General features: G+C 40.8%; 1 protein-coding gene across 2 annotated transcripts in view; it reads left to right on the forward strand.

Annotated features, from left to right (window-relative positions):
- Positions 1-13697, forward strand: part of DECR1 (2,4-dienoyl-CoA reductase 1) — a 36999-nt gene extending 23302 nt beyond the window's left edge. The window contains exons 5-10 of one of the 2 annotated variants that reach the window (XM_050941177.1): positions 1736-1883; positions 6810-6909; positions 8029-8101; positions 11725-11871; positions 13320-13382; positions 13487-13697. In XM_050941177.1, the coding sequence (XP_050797134.1) occupies positions 1736-1883; positions 6810-6909; positions 8029-8101; positions 11725-11871; positions 13320-13382; positions 13487-13546 (591 nt within the window). In that variant the 3' untranslated portion in view covers positions 13547-13697. Of the gene's footprint in view, positions 1-1735; positions 1884-6809; positions 6910-8028; positions 8102-11724; positions 11900-13319; positions 13383-13486 lie in introns of those variants that run through there. The other variant, XM_050941178.1, reaches the window with a different exon arrangement.
- The last annotated feature ends 8838 nt before the right edge of the window (positions 13698-22535 follow it).

Genomic DNA, 22535 nt, shown 5'->3' on the forward strand with positions numbered 1-22535 from the left:
ATTATCTTTGAAAACTCATGGTGATTGAGGGAGGTCCCAGATGACTGGAAAAAGGCTAATGTAGTGCCCATCTTTAAAAAAGTGAAGGAGGATCATCTGAGGAACTACAGGCCGGTCAGCCTCACCTCAGTCCCTGGAAAAATCATGGAGCAGGGCCTCAAAGAATCAATTTTGAAGCACTTCGAGGAGAGGAAAAAAGTGAAGGAGGATCATCTGAGGAACTACAGGCCGGTCAGCCTCACCTCAGTCCCTGGAAAAATCATGGAGCAGGGCCTCAAAGAATCAATTTTGAAGCACTTCGAGGAGAGGAAAGCAATCGGGAACAATCAGCATGGATTCACCAAGGGCAAGTCATGCCTGACTAACCTAATTGCCTTCTACGATGAGATAACTGGCTCTGTGGATGAAGGGAAAGCAGTGAATGTGTTATTCCTTGACTTTAGCAAAGCTTTTGATACGGTCTCCCACAATATTCTTGCCTGCAAATTAAAGTAGTATGGGCTGGATGAATGGACTATAAGGTGGATAGAAAGCTGGCTAGATCGTTGGGCCAATGGGTAGTGATCAAAGGATCTAGTTGGCATCCAGTATCAAGGAGAGTGCCCCAAGGGTCAGTCCTGGGGCTGGTTTTGTTCAATATCTTCATTAATCATCTGGAGGATGGCATGGATTGCACCCTCAGCAAGTTTGCAGATGACACTAAACTGGGAGAAGTGGTAGATACGCTGGAGGGTAGGGATAGGATATAGGGGGACCTAGACAAATTAGAGGATTGGGCCAAAAGAAATATGATGAGGTTCAACAAGGACAAGTGCAGAGTACTGCACTTAGGACAGAAGAATCCCATGCACTGCTACAGACTAAGGACTGAGTGGCTAGGCAACAATTCTGCAGAAAAGGTTACAGTGGACGAGAAGCTGGATATGAGTCAACAGTGTGCCCTTGGTGCCAGGAAGGCTAATGGCATTTTGAGCTGCATAAGTAGGAGCACTGTCAGCACATTGAGGGACATGATCATTCCCCTCTATTCAGCATTGGTGAGGCCTCATCTGGAGTACTGTGTCCAGTTTTGGGCCCCACACTACAAGAAGGATGTGGAAAAATTGGAAAGAGTCCAGCAGAGTGCAACAAAAACGATTAGGGGTCTGGAGTACATGACTTATGAGGAGAGACTGAGGGAACTGGGGTTGTTTAGTCTGCAGAAGAGAAGGATGAGAGGGATCTGATAGCTGCTTTCAACTACTGAAAGGGGGTTCCAAAGAGGATGGATCTAGACCGTTCTCAGTGGTAGCAGATGGCAGAAAAAGGAGTAATGGTCTCAAGTTGTAGTGAGGAAGATTGAGGTTGGATATTAAGAAAAACTTTTTCACTAAGAGGGTGGTGAGGCACTGAAATGGTTTACCTAAGGAGATGGTGGAATCTCCTTCCCTAGAGGTTTTTAAGGTCAAGCTTGACAAAGCCCTAGCCTGGATAATTTAGTTGGTGATTGGTCCTGTTTGGACTAGATGACCTCCTGAGATCCCTTCCAACCCTGCTATTTTATGATTCTATGAATCTATATGGTGGCCCTCCTCTTCAGTTTATGATAGATTATTTCCTGTGTCTGTCTAAACTGTACTTCATTGATAGGAACATTTTTACTTTTATCTCTAGCAATGTGAAAAGTTTTTATACTTAAGTGCTATGGTGAACTAATTTCCATGTAACTTTTTAGGCTTGTCTTCTCTTGCTTTAGGTTGTGATAAACAATGCAGCTGGAAACTTTGTTTCCCCTACTGAACGTCTTTCTGCTAATGCATGGAAAACTATAGTTGATATTGTTCTTAATGGTACTGCCTTTGTAACTCTAGAAATTGGAAAGGAACTAATTAAAGTACAAAAAGGTAAGTTATACTTAAAGCTAAACAATGCCTAAGGATTGTGACATCTCATTACCATTTACTGTCCTCACTTTAACACTTATGTACAATAGCAAGTTTTGATGCTTTAAATAAACATTTTGATAAATGGGTTTTAATGCTGTACAGGTTTGCAAGAAGAAACTTTTGTACAGTGCAAACATCTATACAACACAGCACTACCTTACAGAATCCATAATTTTATTTTAGGACCTGATCCTGCAATCAGATCCAAAGTGAATGATGCTGCCCACACAAATCTGATTGCAGGTTTTGGACCTTATCTGTAAATTATTAAAAAACAAAACGAAACTTCCTTTTACATTACAAATAGTGCTATTACTCGTCTCCTCTGTCCTTTCTCCATTTTCCTTTAAGCAATGAACTATGTGGCATTCATTTAACTGGATTCAGTTAGATTAAAAATCACGGTCGGTTATTCTCCCCTCACCCCAAAAAAATACCATTAGTGTTACTGTAGGCACCTGAGATTTATTTAAAGTAAAAGAACTTCAGACATCGAACTTGCTTTTCACTACATTTGAAGACTTTCTGCATTTCCCTCTACTTCACCAATAAATGTAGATGTATTGGTTTCAGTCTTATTTCTAGTTAGTTTCCAATCATTTTTCAAGTTCCAGGCAGTGATGTGTTTTGGCTAGTAGTGATGCAAGTTCCTGGGTATGGTTTTCCGTATGGTCCCATTTTTATTACCATTTTTCCAGATGTATTAAGGCACAAAGTCACACATTGAGTCAATAGTTCACACTAGATAAAAGCCTAGAATTGTCCTGACTTGTATTTAGATTTAGAAAGATTAGTTTTTTATAGGTAAATGTTGGTAATCGTCGATTTCACTGTATGCACACAAACCAACAAAAAGTGTATCCATCAATGATGATAGAAATGTACATGTAAGCAAAGTAAGAAGTGCTGATTGAGAACTTAAGAGTTTGTTTTAATTACTTTTACTTTGTATATTTTGACATGTGACATCGACAATTTGTGTTTAAGAGTTATATGAAGCTTTAACTTTGAGTCTCATTATCTACTGTCACTAAAAAATTATCTGACCACAATCCATAATTTCCCACAACTGTGAAACTTTAAATTAATAAAAATTGGAAAAAAAATTGCTTGAAGCCTGTAATTTCACACAGTGGTGACAATTTCAATTGATAAAAATAAAAAATGCTTAAAAATAGACATTGATATTATCTGTCAAATATAAACAATAAAAATTGAATTCTGCAAAGCCTATTTGTGTTGCATTTCTCTAGCTGCCTGATCAGATGGACTTGTTCATTCTAAAATTTCATATTTTTGTTGCTTTAACACAGTCTGTAATTATAGAATAGAAGAAAAGTGTTTCCTTTTTAACAGTAAACTTTCCCAAATATGTTCTTAATTATTATGCATTCACTGTGTCAGGCTCTGTCTTTCATACCCAAAACCATTTTTACTGCTCATTAGATTGTAGTTTTAAAATTAGTCTTTAAATAGCCAAAATCATCTCTTCGTATGTTTTGCTGTATATCGTTATGATCTTCATTACGATCTTTTTAATGTATCTGCCTATAACTGCCTCTTTTTGTGTGCTTCAAGGAATCCTTGAGAATAAAATATTTTAATTTCTGTTGGATTTTTCCTGGGGAACATTTAAAATAGTAAATTGCCAGTAGAATATAGACTTAATTCAAGAATGAAGTGCATCCTCTTCCTTTGTTTTTGTGCTAATTATAAAATTCATAGTCTCCTCACTGTACATGAATATTGAGTAGTTTACTATACATATGTGAACCACCTTATCTTTTGACTATTTCTATTCCTCCGTTACCCAAAATATACATTTATTCCAGAAGGATATAGGAAAAGCATTCTGGAAGAAGCCACATCTAGAGCATGAAAATTAATAGCGTGCATAAAGGCCTGTTCCTGTATTTTACTTGAACAAAAATCCGTTACTACAATCATAATTACAAAAAACGCGAATCTGGTCAGATTTATTGAGATTAGTCTTTATGATAGCGTAGTACAACTTTACTCCAAAAAGTATCCACGATGCCTTGAATTTGCTGTGCTATTGCTGTATATTGATGATTACAGTTTTAAGTTACAAAGCTGTGTATACGCTCTTTAGAGTATGTTACGGTCTCTGATCAAATAGTATTTTCATGTGCCACATGCAGTGCATTCTAGAAATGTACAGTTAGTCCAGTAACACTTAGGTACTAATATCTTCTTCCTACTCAGCATCTCCAAGATCCATTCTCACAGACAAATTTCCGTTGGGACTTCTTAATGTCCTGCCTATTTTACTTCAGTAGCTTCTTTTCTGGTCTTCCAAAGATATACCTTGCTTTCCTTTAGTCAGTACACATTGCAGCCATTAAAGTCAGCTTCCTTGTCTCACAACAGGAACTTGTCAATGTCCTCTTCAGTTACCTTCCCTGGCTCCCCATCTCCTATCCCATTAAATTTAAGCTTCTTGCCTCCTTCAAAGCTCCATGTACTTCTTTCCATCTCTATATATCCTTATTAAGTTTCATGGCATCCCTCTACCTTGCCTCTCTATTCTAATAGTGTCCACACCCTTGGCCACCAGTTAGTTATCGTCTTTTACAGTTTTGCTTCCTTCTTCATGGCCCCTGCATGCAAGGCCTGTTTGCATTTAAGGCTCTCTTAAGAGACCCACTTCTGCCATGCTACCTTCAGTGAATCTCATATTTATATTTTTTAAAATTCCCTATTTGTTGTTTCCCTTCCCCTAACCTATGTCTATTTGCCTGTCCTTACACTATGAGCTCCTTGGAGCAGGGACCGTTCTTTCTTGAATGTTTGGGATGCACATAGGACATTGTGAGTGCTACTGTAAACAGATATTTAGTAATAGTATGCTGGCATACATCTCAGCTGTTACAGGGACACTAACATGTATTTTAGGTCCAAAATGTGATTTACATTAAAACTATTTTTGTAAATAGTACACGCTTTATTTAGTTTTAAGCTCTTTGTTGCAGGAAATGTCTTACTGTGCATTTGTATGCTATCTCACACAGTGGGGTCCCAGTCTCTGTTGGGGCATATAAGTGTTACTGTAATACAAATGTCCATTGCCTCTTTATTTAAACATTATTTTAAATTTTAACACATGAGATAGCAAAAACAATTGGATAATGGCCTTTTATTGAACTGATACATTTACACATACACCTTGTAAGAGTGAACTGAAATACATAGAAATAAAACACTGAGCCTTGACAGTACCCGGTAAATATCAGTCTTGCGGCTTCTAAGCTGCGGGCACCTGGTTTTACTTAATAAACCTATCCCTTGTAGTCTACTAACTATGGATAATTTATATCCACATCAAAATAGATTTTAAAGTTAGTTGGGATGGGGGTTGTCTCTTTTTCTGTTCAAAGTCTCTATGAAGAATTTCATTTCTGTAAGGCTAATTGTTGCAGGATATCCTCAGGCATATCTGTTAATGCCCATTTAGCTTATATTGTTGGTTTTAATTTTAATTCTCCTGTGAATTTCTCACCATAAATATTTAACTGAGTTACTTTACTTTGTCTTTGTATATAGGCTATCCCCAAGACATAAAATGTTATTAATGTCCATTGAGCAACAATCATAATTAAAATCATTATTCTACCTATAGTATTTTTAAAAATATTTTTAGTTTTACATTCACTAGCATAGGGAACTAGTGGTCTCTTTACCAGGGACTTATGGCTAATGTTTTGTTCCCTTTCTCAACTAAAGTAGGTACACACTAATGATTGGGCAAGCTATTTTAAGTTACTGAATATTACAAAAGAAAATGAATGAACAAACAAAATATATTACATCATTCATTTATGTTGATAATTGCTATTCTACCTGAATGTCTGTTAATGTATTTTATAAAAATAAGTCTTTGTTGTGAGATCTCATTATGGCACTAATAGCAAGATTAGTACAATTGTCAAGATTAACTTGGGTATATTTTCTGCTGTAGTATGAGTTACTGTAATCTGCTAAGAAAAGAGATCTCTGGGCACTAGAATAAACTTCGGTTTCAGCCTCAAGACCCCTACTGCAATTCGTAATTTAAAACTGTGCTGAAATTAATAATTGTTCACATTGATGTTTTATGTCCTGCCCTTTCAGTCAGGAAGTGTGGGCAACTGATGGAAGCTGTAGCAAAAATAGCTGCCTGAGAACTGATGGTATACCTGCACTGCAGATGGAGGTGTAATTCCCAGCTTGGGAAGACACCCTCCCTAGCTTTCATCAAGCTAAAAATAGCATGCAGCCACAGCAGCATGAGCAGCGGCTCAGGCTATCCGCCAGAGTACATATCTAGGATCTCAGATGGGATTGTACTCAGGCAGCCAGCCCAAGCAGTTGCCTGTGCCATTGCATCTATGCCACTGGTTGTAGAACACTAGCACAAGAAAAACTAACGTGTACATCTACCCAAGCTGGAAATTACACCTCTGATTGCAATATGGATATATCCTAAGGCCTGGACAGCAAGAAGTATCACGAGTATAGTAACCTGGCTCATGCCTTGTGTACACTGCAAGGGGTTTACTGGCATAAGTTCAGTGTCAGTGGGACTCTATGGATGCAAGGGCCTACTTGCACAATTCCAAATGCAGTACTGGGATTTAAAGTACCACCAAGAAAAAGCATTTGTATATGTGGAATAACTCTTTCATTTCAGGGACAGGAAGAACCAAACATGAAAAGAACAGCTGGAGCCAAACTTGTTTGAATTCTGTTTTGCAGCTGAAGGTTAAATCCCTGAAAACAGAGATGATGCAAACACCAGTACTGTTCTAATACTTGTTGTTGTTAATTTTAAGATTTGTAGCTCGTCCTGCGTGTTTAAAAATGTTATCTTCTTGCATCTTACAGGGGCAGCATTCTTGGCTATTACAACAATCTATGCAGAGAGTGGGTCTGGATTTGTGTCACCAAGTGCCTCTGCCAAAGCTGGGGTAGATGCAATGTGCAAGTGAGTAGTTGAGCATACCAATGCTTTATCTTCACATTTCCCAGACTGGGCCGATTTGGTTCTTTATCCACATCCTGTCAGTCTGACAAAATGAAGCTAGTTGACTGGATCATAAATGAACTCCTTAGCTTCCATTTTACGTAACAAGAAAGCAGTTGCTACTATCACAGCTTCTCATGGAAAGAAGTATTTAAGTTTTATTACTTTTGCCATCTTACTAGGGCAAAAAGAGATCAATAAATAGTTTACTCAATTCCATGGATTCTGCTGCTTAGATTTTTATCAGGACTATCTGCAATAATTCCTTTAATAGCATTAAACAGATATCCGTATTCATTCCCCAAACGAAGACATCTGTGATTAGCAGCTATAGGGAAGTAGATGATACCAACAGACAGTGCAGCCGCTACACTTCAGTAGAGATAATCAAATGGAAATGTTTGAAAATATAAGTAGGTCAGGTGTGATTTATTTCTCCAGAAAAACAAAGCAAATAAGGGATACAGAGCAAAGCAGAAGTGTACACTTTTTTCATACAAGTTGAGTGTGACTTGTGTGTATTTCAGAGACTAGCCACCTTATTCGTTTACCACACCAGATGTTTTAGCACCTTTAAAGAAACAGCATATGCAAAGATAATATTTTTCATAAAAGGAAAACTGCACTGCTTACTCTGCTTTGTAAAACACTTTAGAAGTTGGGGTTTGGTTATCTTATTTTCCCTAAAACACTTGGTTTGAGAATTATATTGGCGATCTGCCACAAGTGTATACTGGTGGGATTTTCTGAAGTGCCCAAGGGAAATAGATACCTAACTCCCAATGATGGTCATGAATATATGCTTTATATGCAATATATACTTCAAATGGGTGTTACTGTATTTGTCAGTTCGCTAATTCATATAACATCAGATCCATGTGTGAGAAGATTAAAATTCAGTAACAAAAAAAGGACAATATTTCAAAAAAGATCTACCAGTACATAGGTCAGGATTCAAATGTTAAAGTGTTTATAAATTTGACATATATACTTCCCAGTTTTGATTCTGAATTACATCCTGAATAACATTAGGCAACATGCTATTTGAAATATTTATGCATTCTATTAATGAATTTTTAGGTCTCTTGCAGCTGAATGGGGTAAATATGGCATGAGATTCAATGTGATCCAACCAGGTCCAATAAGAACAAAGGTACATTTCTGTCATTAAAAAGTGAGACATGACCTTACATGTACTTAGGCCTGGTAGAAATTGATTTTTATTTTTGTAATAATTTTGATGGAAATATTAATGTTTGTTTTAAAGCATTTTATATATTTTATTGATATTTTCACAGTTGCACAAAATTGTTTTTTTCAGCTTTTCTTATTTTTTCTCTTAAATTTTCACAATTGTGGGAACTTATGGCAGACATACAATAATTATTTAATTACATTAGATGTTGAGGTTTAAAAAGTTAGTTTTATAACTGTTAACACAAGTTGTTACCATATCAAAATATACAAAATAGTCTTACATCAAACTCCAGAGGGTTCTCAAACAGCATTTTTTACTTTGCCTATCTGTAAATTTTGATAATTGATGGAAATATATTTTATTCGGTTTGTGTGTGTACAGTGAAATTGATGTCATGGAGTGCTCCACTCATCCCTAATCTAGCGCCTCCTCCTGGTTACTCTGGGGATTAACTCTGAAGGCTAGTGCTCCTGTCCGCAGTTTGTATGCCATCACTCTGACTCTGGTCTGCAGCTCCTCTCATTCTAGGACCCGCAGCATTCTCTTTGTGACTTACTCCTCCAGCTAGATCATTCTGTGTTCCCCTTCCGGAGTTCAGACCATCAACAGTCCTAGACAGTCTTCTCATTCACTACCCCAGTGCAACTCCCTCAGTAGCTGGTAGGGGAACCAGGCCTGCCCTCTACTCCTCAGTCCAGGGACCCTTAGCTCGGCAGTTCTGGGCTTTCTCTCTCTGCCCTTTCTGTTCCTTCCCTACTGCTTCCTACTCTCTGGTTCCCCTTTTCTCTCTGGGTGTACCAGCTCCAGAAAGCCTTTTCCCAGGAAGTGACTACCCTTTCTCAGCAGCTGTCCCTATTGCTTGCCAGCTTCCTGGCTTTATAGAGCCCAAGTATTCCTACACAGGTGAGCCTGTTCCTAATTAGCTGCCTGCAGCCAAAAGCTCCCCTATTTGAAGCATATTTAACTGATTGGGCCTTCCTGGCTCAATTCCACTCTTGCATAGCTGGTGTGGGGGTCTCACCCCATCACAGACGTATATCAACATTTACCAGTAAAAATCTAATAATTCCAAGTCTGGATATGCTATGCCATGCATACTTGCTTTAAGATAGTGTAACCCTTACTATAATCCTTTCAGCATAGATAAGACCAAACTTGGTTTCTCCAGTGATCCAACGGTGTTGTGCAACATCGAGCAAGTCGGTTATACTCTCAGTGGTTTATTCTCCCTATCTGTGAAATGAGAGTAATTGTAAAATGCTTTAGGATAGTATTTTCCCAAACTTTTAAAAGGTGAGCCTCCCTTCTCCCAATAAAGGAAAATGGAACTTCATGCCTCCCTTCAGCTCCTCTGAGGGTTATTTAAGGTTTACTCTCGTTTTAGAATTTAAGTTAAATGAAATGAAATTGTATTTTTAAAAAGGTCTTTCAATTTTTATTTTAAGAAATGACACACTTGTTTGAGGAAAGCAAGGCTTTACATTAAATTCTGTGGCATTTATTTGTCTGTAATTCTTTTGAGTGCCACGTCCAATCAATTCCAAAATTTCAGGGAATGTTGTAGGCATCAGTGGGTAGAACCCTATTGATTTTGGTGAAAATAGGAGAACTGGAAGGAGGAAACTGGAGGACACTCAGGCCTCTGGCATCTGGTTAGCAGAACCAGCAGCTTCAACCTCCTCTGCAATTGTGTATACATCAAAGAACTGGTTGATGACAACCCTTAATGCCTTGCAGTATAATAATACCCACCATCTCAGTTCTGCTGATCCTCCCAGAACAGTTTAAAAATGTTGACATCATGAATGACTTATGTGCCAGACAGAATGAAATGAGTGGTATGGAAAATGGGGAGGTTCACAGAAGTCCTGGTTGGGTGGCAGGGAGGAGAACAAATGGTCACTGGTATGGAAAAGGGGGAAAGGGAAAGCATGGAAGAGGGAGAGCAAATAGGGGAGACATAGAGCCCCTGGCATGAGAGACAGTGGTATGGGCGAAGGGAGACCTGAGGAGCACACAGTGCCCCTGGCATGAATGATGGAGTGGGGGATTTGTAGGGAGTCCCTGAACTAGAGGGGGACGGGAGGCTGACGAACGGGAAGCTTGTAGGGATAAGGGAGCAGTGCAAGGAGCCCCAGGTGGAAACAGTATGCTTGGCCTACAGATACAACAAAGGTGCAACTCTCTAGTCAATACTGAATGCTAGATGATTGAATACAACTTACTTTATTATTTAAAACTGAAATAAAACATTTATTTTCAAGTTTACAGTATCACTTCACAGCGATTTTTAGTTCTAGTTGCATGTGCTAAGTGGTGACATTTAATTTTTTTCTCAAACAGTTTCACGCTCATTAACTATGTTAATCATAGTTCTTGGCCTTGGCTTCCTCTCAAGTGGGCATAGATGCCCTCGTGGGCAATTTGGGCTTTGCTTCCTAAGCAGAAGTGTGTGGAGGGGGGAGGAAATAAACCCACCCCTTCGTCACTTAGAGCAGATTGTGTAGATATTCAAGTTTAAATATTATGAAGAATTAAATACTTTACATTAACTATCATCATTGTATCTGAGGTAGTGGAGCAGTTCATGCTTCAGAGCTATTGTTCAGGCTCTCTACGACTGAAGGCAGGCATTGCTGCGTCAGGTGTTAGTGAGTCATGTTTTCAAGGTTCTCTTCAACTGTAATAGCTGGAGACTTATTTTTTAATGAAAGCTGATATGCTGGAGAACAATTGAGAGGCCTATCTATATTCTCCCCCCACCTGCCCTGGGGGAAGGCCCCACTCTTTGGGAAACACTTCTTTTAAGTAACGTAGGAGGAAAAGAAAAGCCCTTTATCAGTGCAAAGTTATTAGATATATAACCTAGTATTTAAAAAAATAAGATCATTAAGCAGTTATATTACTATTTTACTGATATGTTTTACTAAATAGCACTACGCTTGCTTGACTTCACATATGTTTTCTTAGGTTTCTGATTTTGCTCAGTGAAGTTTATTCTTGTTAGTAAGAGTCCATTTGAGTGAGGTTTTTCTCCCCAGGCTCACCTATGTCTTGCACTGTTCCCAGATATTCAAATGCACTTTGAAGCCCAAAGCTATCTAGATGTATTCTGTTAATTGTTCCTGTTCAGCAAGATTAAAGGATACTTGCTTTTCAGTTTGGTTATTCTGTGCTTCGTATGATTTTGGTTTAAGTTTCCCCTACATTTCTATAGTATCCCTGAGGAATTCTCATTTTTCTTTATCCTGCAAGTTTTCAGAAAAAATGTACAAACGCTTACTAGAGCCTCTCTTTACTGCTCTATAATTGTGTAGAAGGGTCACTGCTGAATACCATGAACTGCTTTGTTAAATTCTGATGTAACTGGTTGAATGAATTTACACCAGAATTTGACCTTTGTCTCCTGTTCTCTCTTAACCCACCCCACTAATAAGCATGTGATTGTCACAACACTCCTACTAACTGTTAGATTATGTATTAAGTCTGAAACCAGGAATCAAATCTTAATTTGAATTTATTTTCTAGTTACTCATAACATTTTGCTGAATGTTTTTGTTTGTTTTTAAATTCTGTAGGGTGCTTTTAGCCGTATTGACCCAACAGGTACATTTGAGAAAGAAATGATTGGGAGGATTCCCTGTGGCCGTCTGGGAACTGTAGAAGAAATTGCAAATCTTGCCACGTACCTCTGTAGTGAATATGCAAGTTGGGTTACTGGAGCAGTACGTTTTCATTATTCTGGTTCATGCTGTAAGCAGTATTAAGCTTATAGATGATGATCTTAGTGGTGGTAAGAATTTTTAAAGAAGCTTTAGGTGCTGTAGAGTATTTGAGAGGTTAAGCAAGAGAAATTGCTAATTTGAAAACCTTAGGTTCATTTGTAACCTAGTCAGTTGATTATATTTAAGGCTACGATTTAGTAATGGAGGTTGTGAAGTCATCAGTGACTGTGATGTCCACTGATGTCACAGAATCTGTGACTTCCAGTGACCTCCATGACTTCAGCCTGTGGCACTCGGGAGCTGCAGGGTCCCCGGAGCTCCAAGCTTCCCCATGTGCGGCGGTACCCTGCAGCTCCCAGCCGCCCCTGACAGCGGGGAAACCCCCGAGCTCCAGACAGGTGTCAGGGGAGCTCCCGAGTTGCCAGCCACCGTGGGTGGTGGAGGCCCCTGGAACTGCTGGCAGTGGGAGCATCCTGCAGCTCCTGGCCCACAGGAGCAGCAGGAGAGTGGGGGCACCTCACAGCTCCAACCCCCGCAAGTGGGGGGGAACCCCTGAAGCTGCAGGCGGCTCGGCCCCCACAGCTCCCAGATGTGGGTTGCGGGGGATCCTGGAGCTACAACACCCAACCTGCAGTGGGGGTTCCCAGAGCTCCTAGCCGCTACATAGCTGCACCGTTGCAAACGGTGTTGGGACCCACAGATCCTCATTTTGTCAGGGGTATTTTTAGTAAAAGTCACAGACAAGTCACAGCTTCCGTGAATTTTTCTTTATTGCTCATGACGTCTCTATGACTCTTACTAAAAATATCCATGACAAACTCTTAGTCTTAATTATACTTCACTCTAGCTCAGGGATCTCAAACTCAAATCACCATGAGCACTAGTATGTTGGCCTGTGGGCCGCACCACTGACACCTTTTCATACAAAGATACAAAAGCCCACCCCTGTTCCAACCCCTTCCTGTCTCTATTCCAGTCTCTTCCTCAAATCCCCACCCTGGCCCCACCTCTTCTCTGCCGCCTCCCATGTATGCGCCGCATCCCCGTTCCGCACCCCCCCCCCCTGGAAAGTCCAGCTGTTTGCCGCTTAGGACTTTCCAGGAGGGATGGAGGAGAAGCAGGGATGCGGCATGCTTGGGGGGGCTGAGGCGGGGGAGGTGGGGGGGACCAGGGGTGAGGGGAGCTATGGCGGGCTGCAGGAAATAACTCAGCCCGCGGGGCTGCATGTTTGAGACCCCTGCATGGTTTTAAAGCACAGAGCCTCTTATAAGAAGTGTTGCATTCATTTATTTTGAGTGTATTTTTTAAATCTGAATTTGTTCAAGTTGAGGTTGGTGTTTCCGAACCCTGATATATGAGAATGCTAATGATACAGGATAATAAATAAGCACCAATAATTTTTAATAAAAAAGCACCAATCTTAAGTGCATTGCTTCCTTTTCCCCTAGGTTATTAGACTGGATGGTGGAGAATATGTTTCTATGGCTGGAGAGTTCAATGACCTGAGAAAGGTAGTAAGTTACATGCATACTATTTACATACAAACATACTTAAAAATTTATATAAAATTGTACACAGACTCAAGTGAAATGCTATTTCTTCTTATATTATGTAGGTTACCAATGAGCAGTGGGATGTGATGGAAGCATTAATCAGGAAAACAAAAGGTTCTTAAAATACTCTTGTCTTTAAATACTCTTGTCTTATCTTCCTTACAGAAAGTATCACTGGAAAAGTACTATTAGCTGTAAATCTCACACACATTAAGAAATAATCTTGTTAAATATTTTATCTGACAATTCTAATAAAACATTTTGAAATTGTAATATGTTTTGAATGAGTCTTTTATACTTACCCCTTAATTTGACTGTTTTGTTCCCATAGACAAATGAAGTCTTTTGATTAGGTACGTAAAATATTCTACAGCTTTGAGTAAAACTGTCTATGCCATGCTGTGGAATTAGTTCCCCTTCTCTGCTTGTTTTAATGTGGGCTGGTCTACATGGTGTGATAGCATGCACCAGCATGTCTAGTGTGCACCAGCACTAATTGGTCCATGTGGGTCCCGGCTGGTGCACACTAAAAGTTCCCTAGTCTCCATTTCAAACAGTACTACATTTACAGAAAGTAGGGAACTTTTAGTGTGTGCTCGCAGGATCCATATAGGTCAGTTAGTGCATGACATACTGATGGGCGCTAGAATTTACATCCCAGGTGGAGTACATTAAAACATCATGTAGACAAACCTATATTTCAATGTTTTTTTCCTCAGTTCAGTTATTTGCATATTTTTTAATCATAATTTAAATTTTCAGTAATGTTTCTGGAATATTTTACTGAAAAAATAGATGATAAACTGATGGAAACTACGAAATTAAGGTGTAAGCTTTGCACTCCGGTATTAGTTCCTGACCCTGCAAACACTTACACATGTGCTTTGCTTTACTACCATGAGTCATCAATGGAACATGCATAAGTCTTTGCAGAATTGGAGCCTAATACTGTTGCTGGGAGGAAGAGTGTAAATGGTTAGGGAGTACTAAGATACATCTCACACAGAAGTTAGACTGAATAAATGACTGGTCGTGCTCTTGATTGTGCTGACATTTTTCAGTCTGTTACATCTGTTGTAATTAAAATTAAAAATTGCATTGAAGACTGGGTTTGCCTTTCTGAATATATACATATTTTCTTATATATAATTTTTGCTCCCTCAAAAGTTTTGTGTAAATACTCCTGAAAAGAGAGACACGAGTAGCTCCTTCCAGGCAATTGTGATTCGGAATCCTTTACTCACTGTCTGATATCACTTAGGGCAGAAACAAGACTCTGCCATTCCTGTCTGTCATGCTGTTTGTGTGACAAAAGTTTTGCAGACATAAGTGCTAGTGTAGACATGGCCTCAGACCTCAAAATGTGTCTCAGATCCAGGGAAATGGAAGCAACTCAGTCCTCTAGCAAGGAAAGCACTAACAATTCAGTGCCCTCTGGGCCAGGAGTAAAAGGAACAGTTCAGTTCCCTTTTACCAGAATTTGGGGTATCTCTTGAATCTGTGTCCAAACTTTCCAGGTCTCTGGATTTTTTCTGGCTCTTGAGGAGAGTCAGTTATATGTTATCTGATTGCTTTCTCCGAATCAGGAAGACAGGTTTTCCTTACCTAACAACATTTATTTTCTGGATGACAAATTAGATAAAACATGGCTTGTTGCTTCACACCAGTCTCTGCAAGTGACCTTCATGACAGACAGTTTAACCTTTCTCCTTCCAAATGCAGGACAAATTATTATTTATAATCATTTTTTTAAAAAAATCTCATTTAAAACTGATGGATGAACTTCCAAAGGTGATGTTTCTCTGAACTCCCAAAAATTCAGATGCTTATCTCTGTTACAATCACTATGGAAATCCACTGGAGATTTTTTAAATCAAACTTTGTGGTTTTCCAAAGGGTTTTTTTAAATCCTATGGAATATAAAAATCTTATAATCAGAAGGGTGATCTTGTGACTAAAACACTGGATTGGAACTCTGGGATCTGCCACAAATTTTTGTGTGACCTTGGGCAAGTCACTTGAACTTTTTTGTACCCTCTGTTCCCTATCTGTAAAATGAGACTAGTAATACCTTCTTTCTCTTATCTTCTGTCTTATTTAAATATTAAAATCTTTGGGGCATGGACTACCTGTTACTATGTGTTTGTATAACGGGTCACTAATCTTAGTAGGGGTCTCTAAATGCTATAATACAAATTAATAACACATTTTTAAAAAAAATTCAGATTTAACCTTGTTAGTCCAATTCCAGTCTTAAAATAGTTCCAGTGTCAGGTATGTCCTCAGAACCAGAGCTCATGAACGCTAGAAATCCATGATCTGAATTTTACACAACATGAACATTTCTTTTCAGCTTATCACATTAATATAAAATTACCCTGCATATTTACATTTGCCTTTTTTAAAGTGAACTCTTCACAAGTCAAATCTGAAGTGTATCACTTTCATAGCAAAGTGTGGTGAATACACACAGACTTATTTTAGGAATTCGGAATCCTTTTACAGTTTAGAATGAATTCTACTGGTTGCCTCTTCCCTTCCTCCCCCTCCCCCCCCAAAAGAAAACCTTTGTCTTTTCTCCATCTCCCTATTCATCTCTAAATTGCAGACCAATACTGGCATTCAGCTGCTGGAACAAGAGGAAGTTCCTTCAGACAGAGGGCCCATCGTGACCCACCTAGTCTCAGTCCTGACACAATTTTAGCGCTGAAAAAGCTACATGTACATGTCCTTGAAGGGTCTGTGTTCTGTTTTGTTTTTTTAACCTGATAAAATCAGATGAGTTAAGAGGGATCCATTATAATTTAGCTTATAAATATATATTAGGCATTTATTTAGTAACTGAACTTTGCTCACCTACAAAAATGAGCATTACTTTCAAAGTAACTTCCTGCACCTGTTTATGATCCATAACTAAGCAAGTAATTAATCACAAAATGACTACGAAGCAAAATGGTTTTTTAAATTTTTTTCCAATCTTACTGTGTTTTGTGGCAGAAACAGAAGGAACATTTTAAACTTTAATGAGGAGCCTATACAATGAAAATAGAGCATGTTATACATATTATCTGAGGCTTTACCCATAAAATTTGCTTCAAGTTGCAAAGAGCTTTCAGTAGACAAAGGGGAATATTTGCTACTTCATTTAAAATGCCTTTGTCTGTTAATGAGATGTATACAATTTATGCATCAAGCCTGCCTAAAGTGAGCAAAACAATATGTATTGTTATAAAGAATGCAGTACATTTCATAGGGCTCTTTATAAAATGCTCTCCAATAATAGAATCTTAGACATTAGAAGTGAAAGGAGGGTTAGCGCTGATCCATTCTCCTATTTCAGGACTGTTCCCACAAGAGTATATTCTGTCTTTGCTTGTCTTACTGCTTGTTCTGGTAAAGGAGGTGTCTGACTTGTTGAGGCTAGAGATGAGAAGGGTAACAGTTGACTAACAGTTGAACTTTGACCATTGAAAGTTTATATTTTATTTCACTTCTGCTCTGCTTCTCTTTAGCTATCAGTTGTTATAAACAACAACCCCTGAATTACGTTATCAAAGCTTAAGCACACACTTGTTTCTCAACTCTTTGTTATAGAGAGTTTCCTAATGCTAAGGGTCATATCTGAAAGTCTGGTCTCATAGAATCAAACAGTTAATACTTTCACAACTGGATCTTTTCCCAAAGGTTCTGGGGTAGGAAAGGTCAGTGGTACCTGGGAGGGAAGTAAGTGAGATGGGCTAATACAGGCAGTGCTGCCAAGTTTACAGCCACAGAGGGCATGAAGGGCTGAGGGTATAGTGAGAGGGTACTACTGCTTGTGTGATATCTACGGCCAATGTTCCAGTGCCGCGTGGTGTGAAACACAAATCGCTTATTGCCAAGTGTTCTGTGGGGATTGTAACTAGTGCATGTGCCTATAGAAGCAGGATGCTTTCTCCTGTATTAGAGCTCAGGCACATCACAGGCTCCCACACTTTTTTCCTGTTTAACAAGAACTCTCTATTCACTGTTTTTTTAACTTTCTCCACAAATGTACACATCAGTCCTGGATACAGTGCCCATTCCCTGCTTCCTCTGGGACTGATGAAACCCTCCCTCCATGTCTAGTATGGCGCAGGAATTTTGATCAGGTAATATGCTGGACCTTGGGCCTTTTAGCTTAATTGAACAACTTTTTGTTAGGGGCCTCAGATTTGCTTGAACCAGCCGTGCAGACAAAGGAGGTAGCTGGATGAGTCAGGTGGCTAATAGGAAAAAAAACACTATGCAATGGATGAACAGCATGGGGATGAAACTGGAGCAACAGCTAAAGAGGCAAGCAGGGGAGGGGAGGAAGCAAGAAAGGAAGGTAATGAGCATTGGGAGTACTGGAGAAGAGGAAAGGAGCTAGTGGGAGCTGCAGAGACGGACAAACTGCCTTGGATGCGATGTTGCTGCTGCTTTTTATAAATGTAAAATCACATTTCTAGGGGACAGTAGCTATCACGTCAGTGAAATGTACGATCAGCCCTGTGACCTCGGGATGAACTCATCTTCAACCTGGAGAGAGGGTGCAAATGATTACTCATCATCCTTCTTCAAGCCAGAATTAAATCTGGTCTTCAACTGTATCTTGAAGTTTTTTCCTTTTTGCTTTAGTAAGTGATTTGCTGTCTTGATGAACCTTTTATAATTTTGTGCATTAAGGATGTTCTGTAAAAGTGAATTGTATTGCATTGTACAGTGTGCACATAAATAAGACTATATAATATATTAAACCCATTTCAGATATCTTATGTGGAGAAATAGGGAGTGCAGAATAATTTTGCAGTTACTATCGAAGACTGAATAGAGATGACCTGAAGTGTTCCTCGTTGTGATATTACAGTTGCTGTTTGCCTTTTGTTGCATATAGGAATTCTCTCCTGTAGAACACCACAAGTTCTGTTAAGACCAATGGTGGTGGTGTACCAATCTGAGAATCTGTCGCATTTGTATGATATTTCTATTTTGAGGTCTCTCTGTCCACTTTAGATTCTAAACTCTTTGGACAGAGATTGTGTCTTCCTCTTTGTTCTTTACATCCTGGTATGCACTGACAGCACTTTAATAAATATAGAAGTTGAAGTGGAAGGTAATTTGTAAACTGACTTTTTACCCCAGGTTGCATCTCATGCTGGTGTTAACGAGCATTTTTTCATATAGCTGGTTTCTAATTCTGAAATCAGTCTTCTCTTTCCTGTAGAATTAGTTCATGTAGCTGTTTTGCTGAACAGTGTGCTGTAATTTATATCCCTGCTTTTACATTGTTACACTGTCTTAGGTAAAACATTAACGTGCAGCCGTAATCCAGTAAAATAAAATGATTCTTGATGTTTTAATACATTGTCCTGATTTTCAAGGTGTAGAGCAATTCCTGTTGATTTCAGTGGGATTTGAAGGAGCTCAGCACTTTTGAAAATCAGGCCACTTATATTTAGGTGCTTAATTATGGATTTCTGAGTCTCTTATTAGGCACCTCTGAAGAATGTTATTTCAGTGTGTATCTCTAAAAAATTCTTAGGATGGAAGATGTACTGATTTCTAGTAACAATGCAGTGCAGAAGTTCTCATCATACAAAGTTAGTTTTGCCTAATGAAATCAGCCATTTGTCCTTCCTTAAGTACAGTTTTTGTCAGTTAAATTAGATCTTGAAAATACATGCTTGTCTTGTTATATTAAGCACATCTTACTAAGAAAACAGCATTGGCAAATAGTGTACTGATCTATATTTGACCTTTGCACAGCGTGAGAGTTGCTATTGTTGATTACGGATTGCTCTCGCCCCTCGCTCCACCGATATGGCCGCCAGGTCCCCGTTATCTACCGGGTAATGAGCGTTGGGGTAGGGCGGAGGTTCGATCACTGGATGCCCTCGGGGGGGTGACAAGTGCCCAAGGGTAGTGACGGGGATAACGCAAGCAATCAGTCGTAGTGTTAAAAAATGAGGGTTTATTAAATGAGTCACAGATAAGGATAAGGGACAACACGATTAGTTACAACTTGGGCTTACAATATAATACCAGAACAAATAATACAAATACTGCAATTACAAATAGAAGCTGGCCCTGGTACTTTTCTATGTCCCAGTAATTATGCAGGTTGTTCCAGGGGTTAGTAAAAGTGATATTGGTGCTATTAGTAACCATAAATGCAGCAACTAGTCTCACTAAACACAAATTGTGAGGCTCGACTGGTCCCCCTTGCTTTCAAGGTTTCCTGGTCAACGGGTTTCCCCTAGCAGGAGCCTTGGGGCGGCTGGAATCAGTCTTTGCCTCCTATCTATTAGCACAGTTATACTTAACAGCTAATTCTACTTACACATACAAACCACAAAAGTTTCATTACGGCCGGCAAGCGGTTAGGCTTCAGGAAACGCGTGAGCCGAGAGAGATCTTCAGGTTGATCAGGCCTGGGTACGGTTCGACAGAAGTTCGAGTTCTCTCCGCCCGTCCCCGGGAGGGGGCCGGCAATATATAGCGAATTTTTCGTCATAATTTATGATAAGCCAATTGCGGGGTCGCGAGTGGCTCATGCCCATACAAGGGAGGCAATCGGGCCCCAGCATCCCTACCCAGGAAGCAACCGTCGTGGGGGAACTTCGTCCCTCCAGGCCGGCCGACCACAAGGTTGCTTTTTCCTGTTACAAGTTCTGCTTTCTGAGCAGCTACGTGACCAGTGGCAGTTCTGGGGGCTGGGGGAAAAATCCGTTGGGGGGTGGAGGCCGGAGCACCCGTTGTCTGGCCCTGGGGCCCCAACTTGGGGGTCTAACATGCCCCCATGCTCCGGCCGACAACGCCCAATGTACCTAAACCTCAGTGTCCGAGTCAGCGTCCCCTCCTACGACCGGGCGTGTCTCAGTGGATGAGGCAATAAGGGCACTTCCCACCATCCGCCGAACACAGGCCTTGACAAAAGCGCACCCGAGGCAGAGGAGGCAGAGGCCCACCACGAGCGATACAAAAAGGGACTGGAAATAAGACTTATAGGCACCAAGGTCCAGCCACTCCAGCCATGACCAGAAGCGAAAGGTCTCCCTGGACTCACGCACAGCGGTTCCCAAGGCCTGAAGGTCATCAATTACTTCAGTTAAGTTTCCAGAGATAGAAGAAAGAGAGATACAGCACTTATCTTTAAACTGTGGATACATAGATACGAGGGTTTCACAAAAATCCCGTGATTGCAACAAGAATTGTATCATTAAGCGATTCTGAAAAGAATAATCTGCTAATTCACCTAGCCGCTGATTAACTAAAGTAAAGCCTCTTGCAGTGGTATTAGCTAGCGTTTCAATAGCCAACGATTGGAATAATACTTGCTCACGCAATAACATATATCCCACGGGGTTAAACGAGACCACTGAAGATACTACAGAGGACAACGCACCCTTCGCCCTCTCCCACCATCCCCAAGAACGTCGAACCCGCCCGGCTGAACTGGGCTGCCAGGTCTTGACATAAATACCACCTCCTTTTATCAGGATAGAGCCAATGGTACATATACCTCTAGGGTTAGGGGGAAGCGCCGCATAGGCTGCCTTGCCACACAGCCAAAAGTGCCCGGGTCTGAGGAGGAACCCACCGTCAGTCAGGGAGAGAGTGAACAACTGTCCTACATTGACGGAGGCACCGCCTGAATTCGCCCTAGCGTTGGGCCTAAGGCAATCCGCCTTCCCCCCCTGCGAGAAAGTTTTCTTAATCATCGAGTGAGACAAATAGGTATACTTTAATGACTTATAAAAGTCGTCGCGGGGGGTGCCATTACATGGCTCCGGAACAGGGGGCGGATCTGTCTCATTCATACCAGAAGGGCTGGGGTCGCTCACGTTACCCAGGGCCTGAGTTTGGGAACAATAAGGATACGTGCCTAGCCAATGTAGTTTTGTTACATTATTTCCCAAGAATAGCCAACAATGGGATGCCTTGGGCCAGTCTCCAGGTGACAAGGGGAGTGGGCCCCTGCGACGTGCTTTAGTTTCATTAAAAATAGGGAAGACAAGGGGGGAAATGGGGTTAAAATGATCATTTGTGCAACCTGTCCACTGCACGGTAGGGAGCCACTGAGCAAAGGGGGAAGAACAATTAAGGGGATTATTAATACTACTAAAGTTAAACACTAACGGCAATAAATCAAACAAAGGCCTATTTACAGACAGCCTGTTGGAACATGCAAGGCAGTTATCAGAGGTCAGCGAGGATAAGTCGATGTTTCCTCCCAGGGCTTCCTGGGTCCAGTAGGCTGCAAACAGAAGCTGATGGGTATTTTCGCCCAAAGGATACGAACGTCTCAGGTTCAGCAGAGGTGGGCCCCTCTGATCGTTGTCCTGGCTTCCCGCCGCTATGGTGAACTGTAAGACAGAACAGAAGGCGGCCTTATTGGCCCCCGTTAGTCCGCTCCTGACTCAGAACATTTGCTTATCCAGTTATGGTGGACCAAGGTGTGGTTGCCCTGGACATCCACAATCGTATAGGTATTGGGATATTTACCTGCACTTACAATTTGTGCAGCGTAGGGTTCTCGGTGACCTGAGGCCTGTGGCTCAGCCACCCAGACTAGTTGGTCAGGGTGATATACGGGAGTCCAGGGGCCTCTAGGTCTGGGGCTGATTTCAGGCCAACGAGAATAGTTTGCATTGAGGGAGATAAGAACCTGTGGTAATAGCGCATTCCAACCCTTATAGTCAACGTTGGGATTAACTGAACGTATCATGGTTTTCAGAACTCCGATTTTCCGCTCTACAACGCCATTACTTTCGGGGTGATATTTCAAGTGAATATGGAGGGAAGCCCCCCATCCCAGCACTAATGCTTCGAAACGCTTGCTGGTAAACGGGGGTCCTCCATTTGCTTGAACTTCGGAGGGCACACCCCATGCTGCGGCCACCTGTTGCAGCGCCCCAGCCACAGCCGCAGCCGTGGTGGTATTCAGGGGGATACAGTGAGTTTGACGGGAGCCCAAATCTACCACTACCAGGGCCTTTGGGTGGCGACGGGCTCCAGGTAGGGGTCCCATTAAATCTATTTGCCACACCGCGCCGGGAGGAAAGTACTTTGCAGCGTACGCCCACCGCTCGTAACGCGGGCGGTTTTGGG

This window comes from Gopherus flavomarginatus, chromosome 2 (genome assembly GCF_025201925.1).
Source record: "Gopherus flavomarginatus isolate rGopFla2 chromosome 2, rGopFla2.mat.asm, whole genome shotgun sequence".
Taxonomy (NCBI): domain Eukaryota; kingdom Metazoa; phylum Chordata; order Testudines; family Testudinidae; genus Gopherus; species Gopherus flavomarginatus.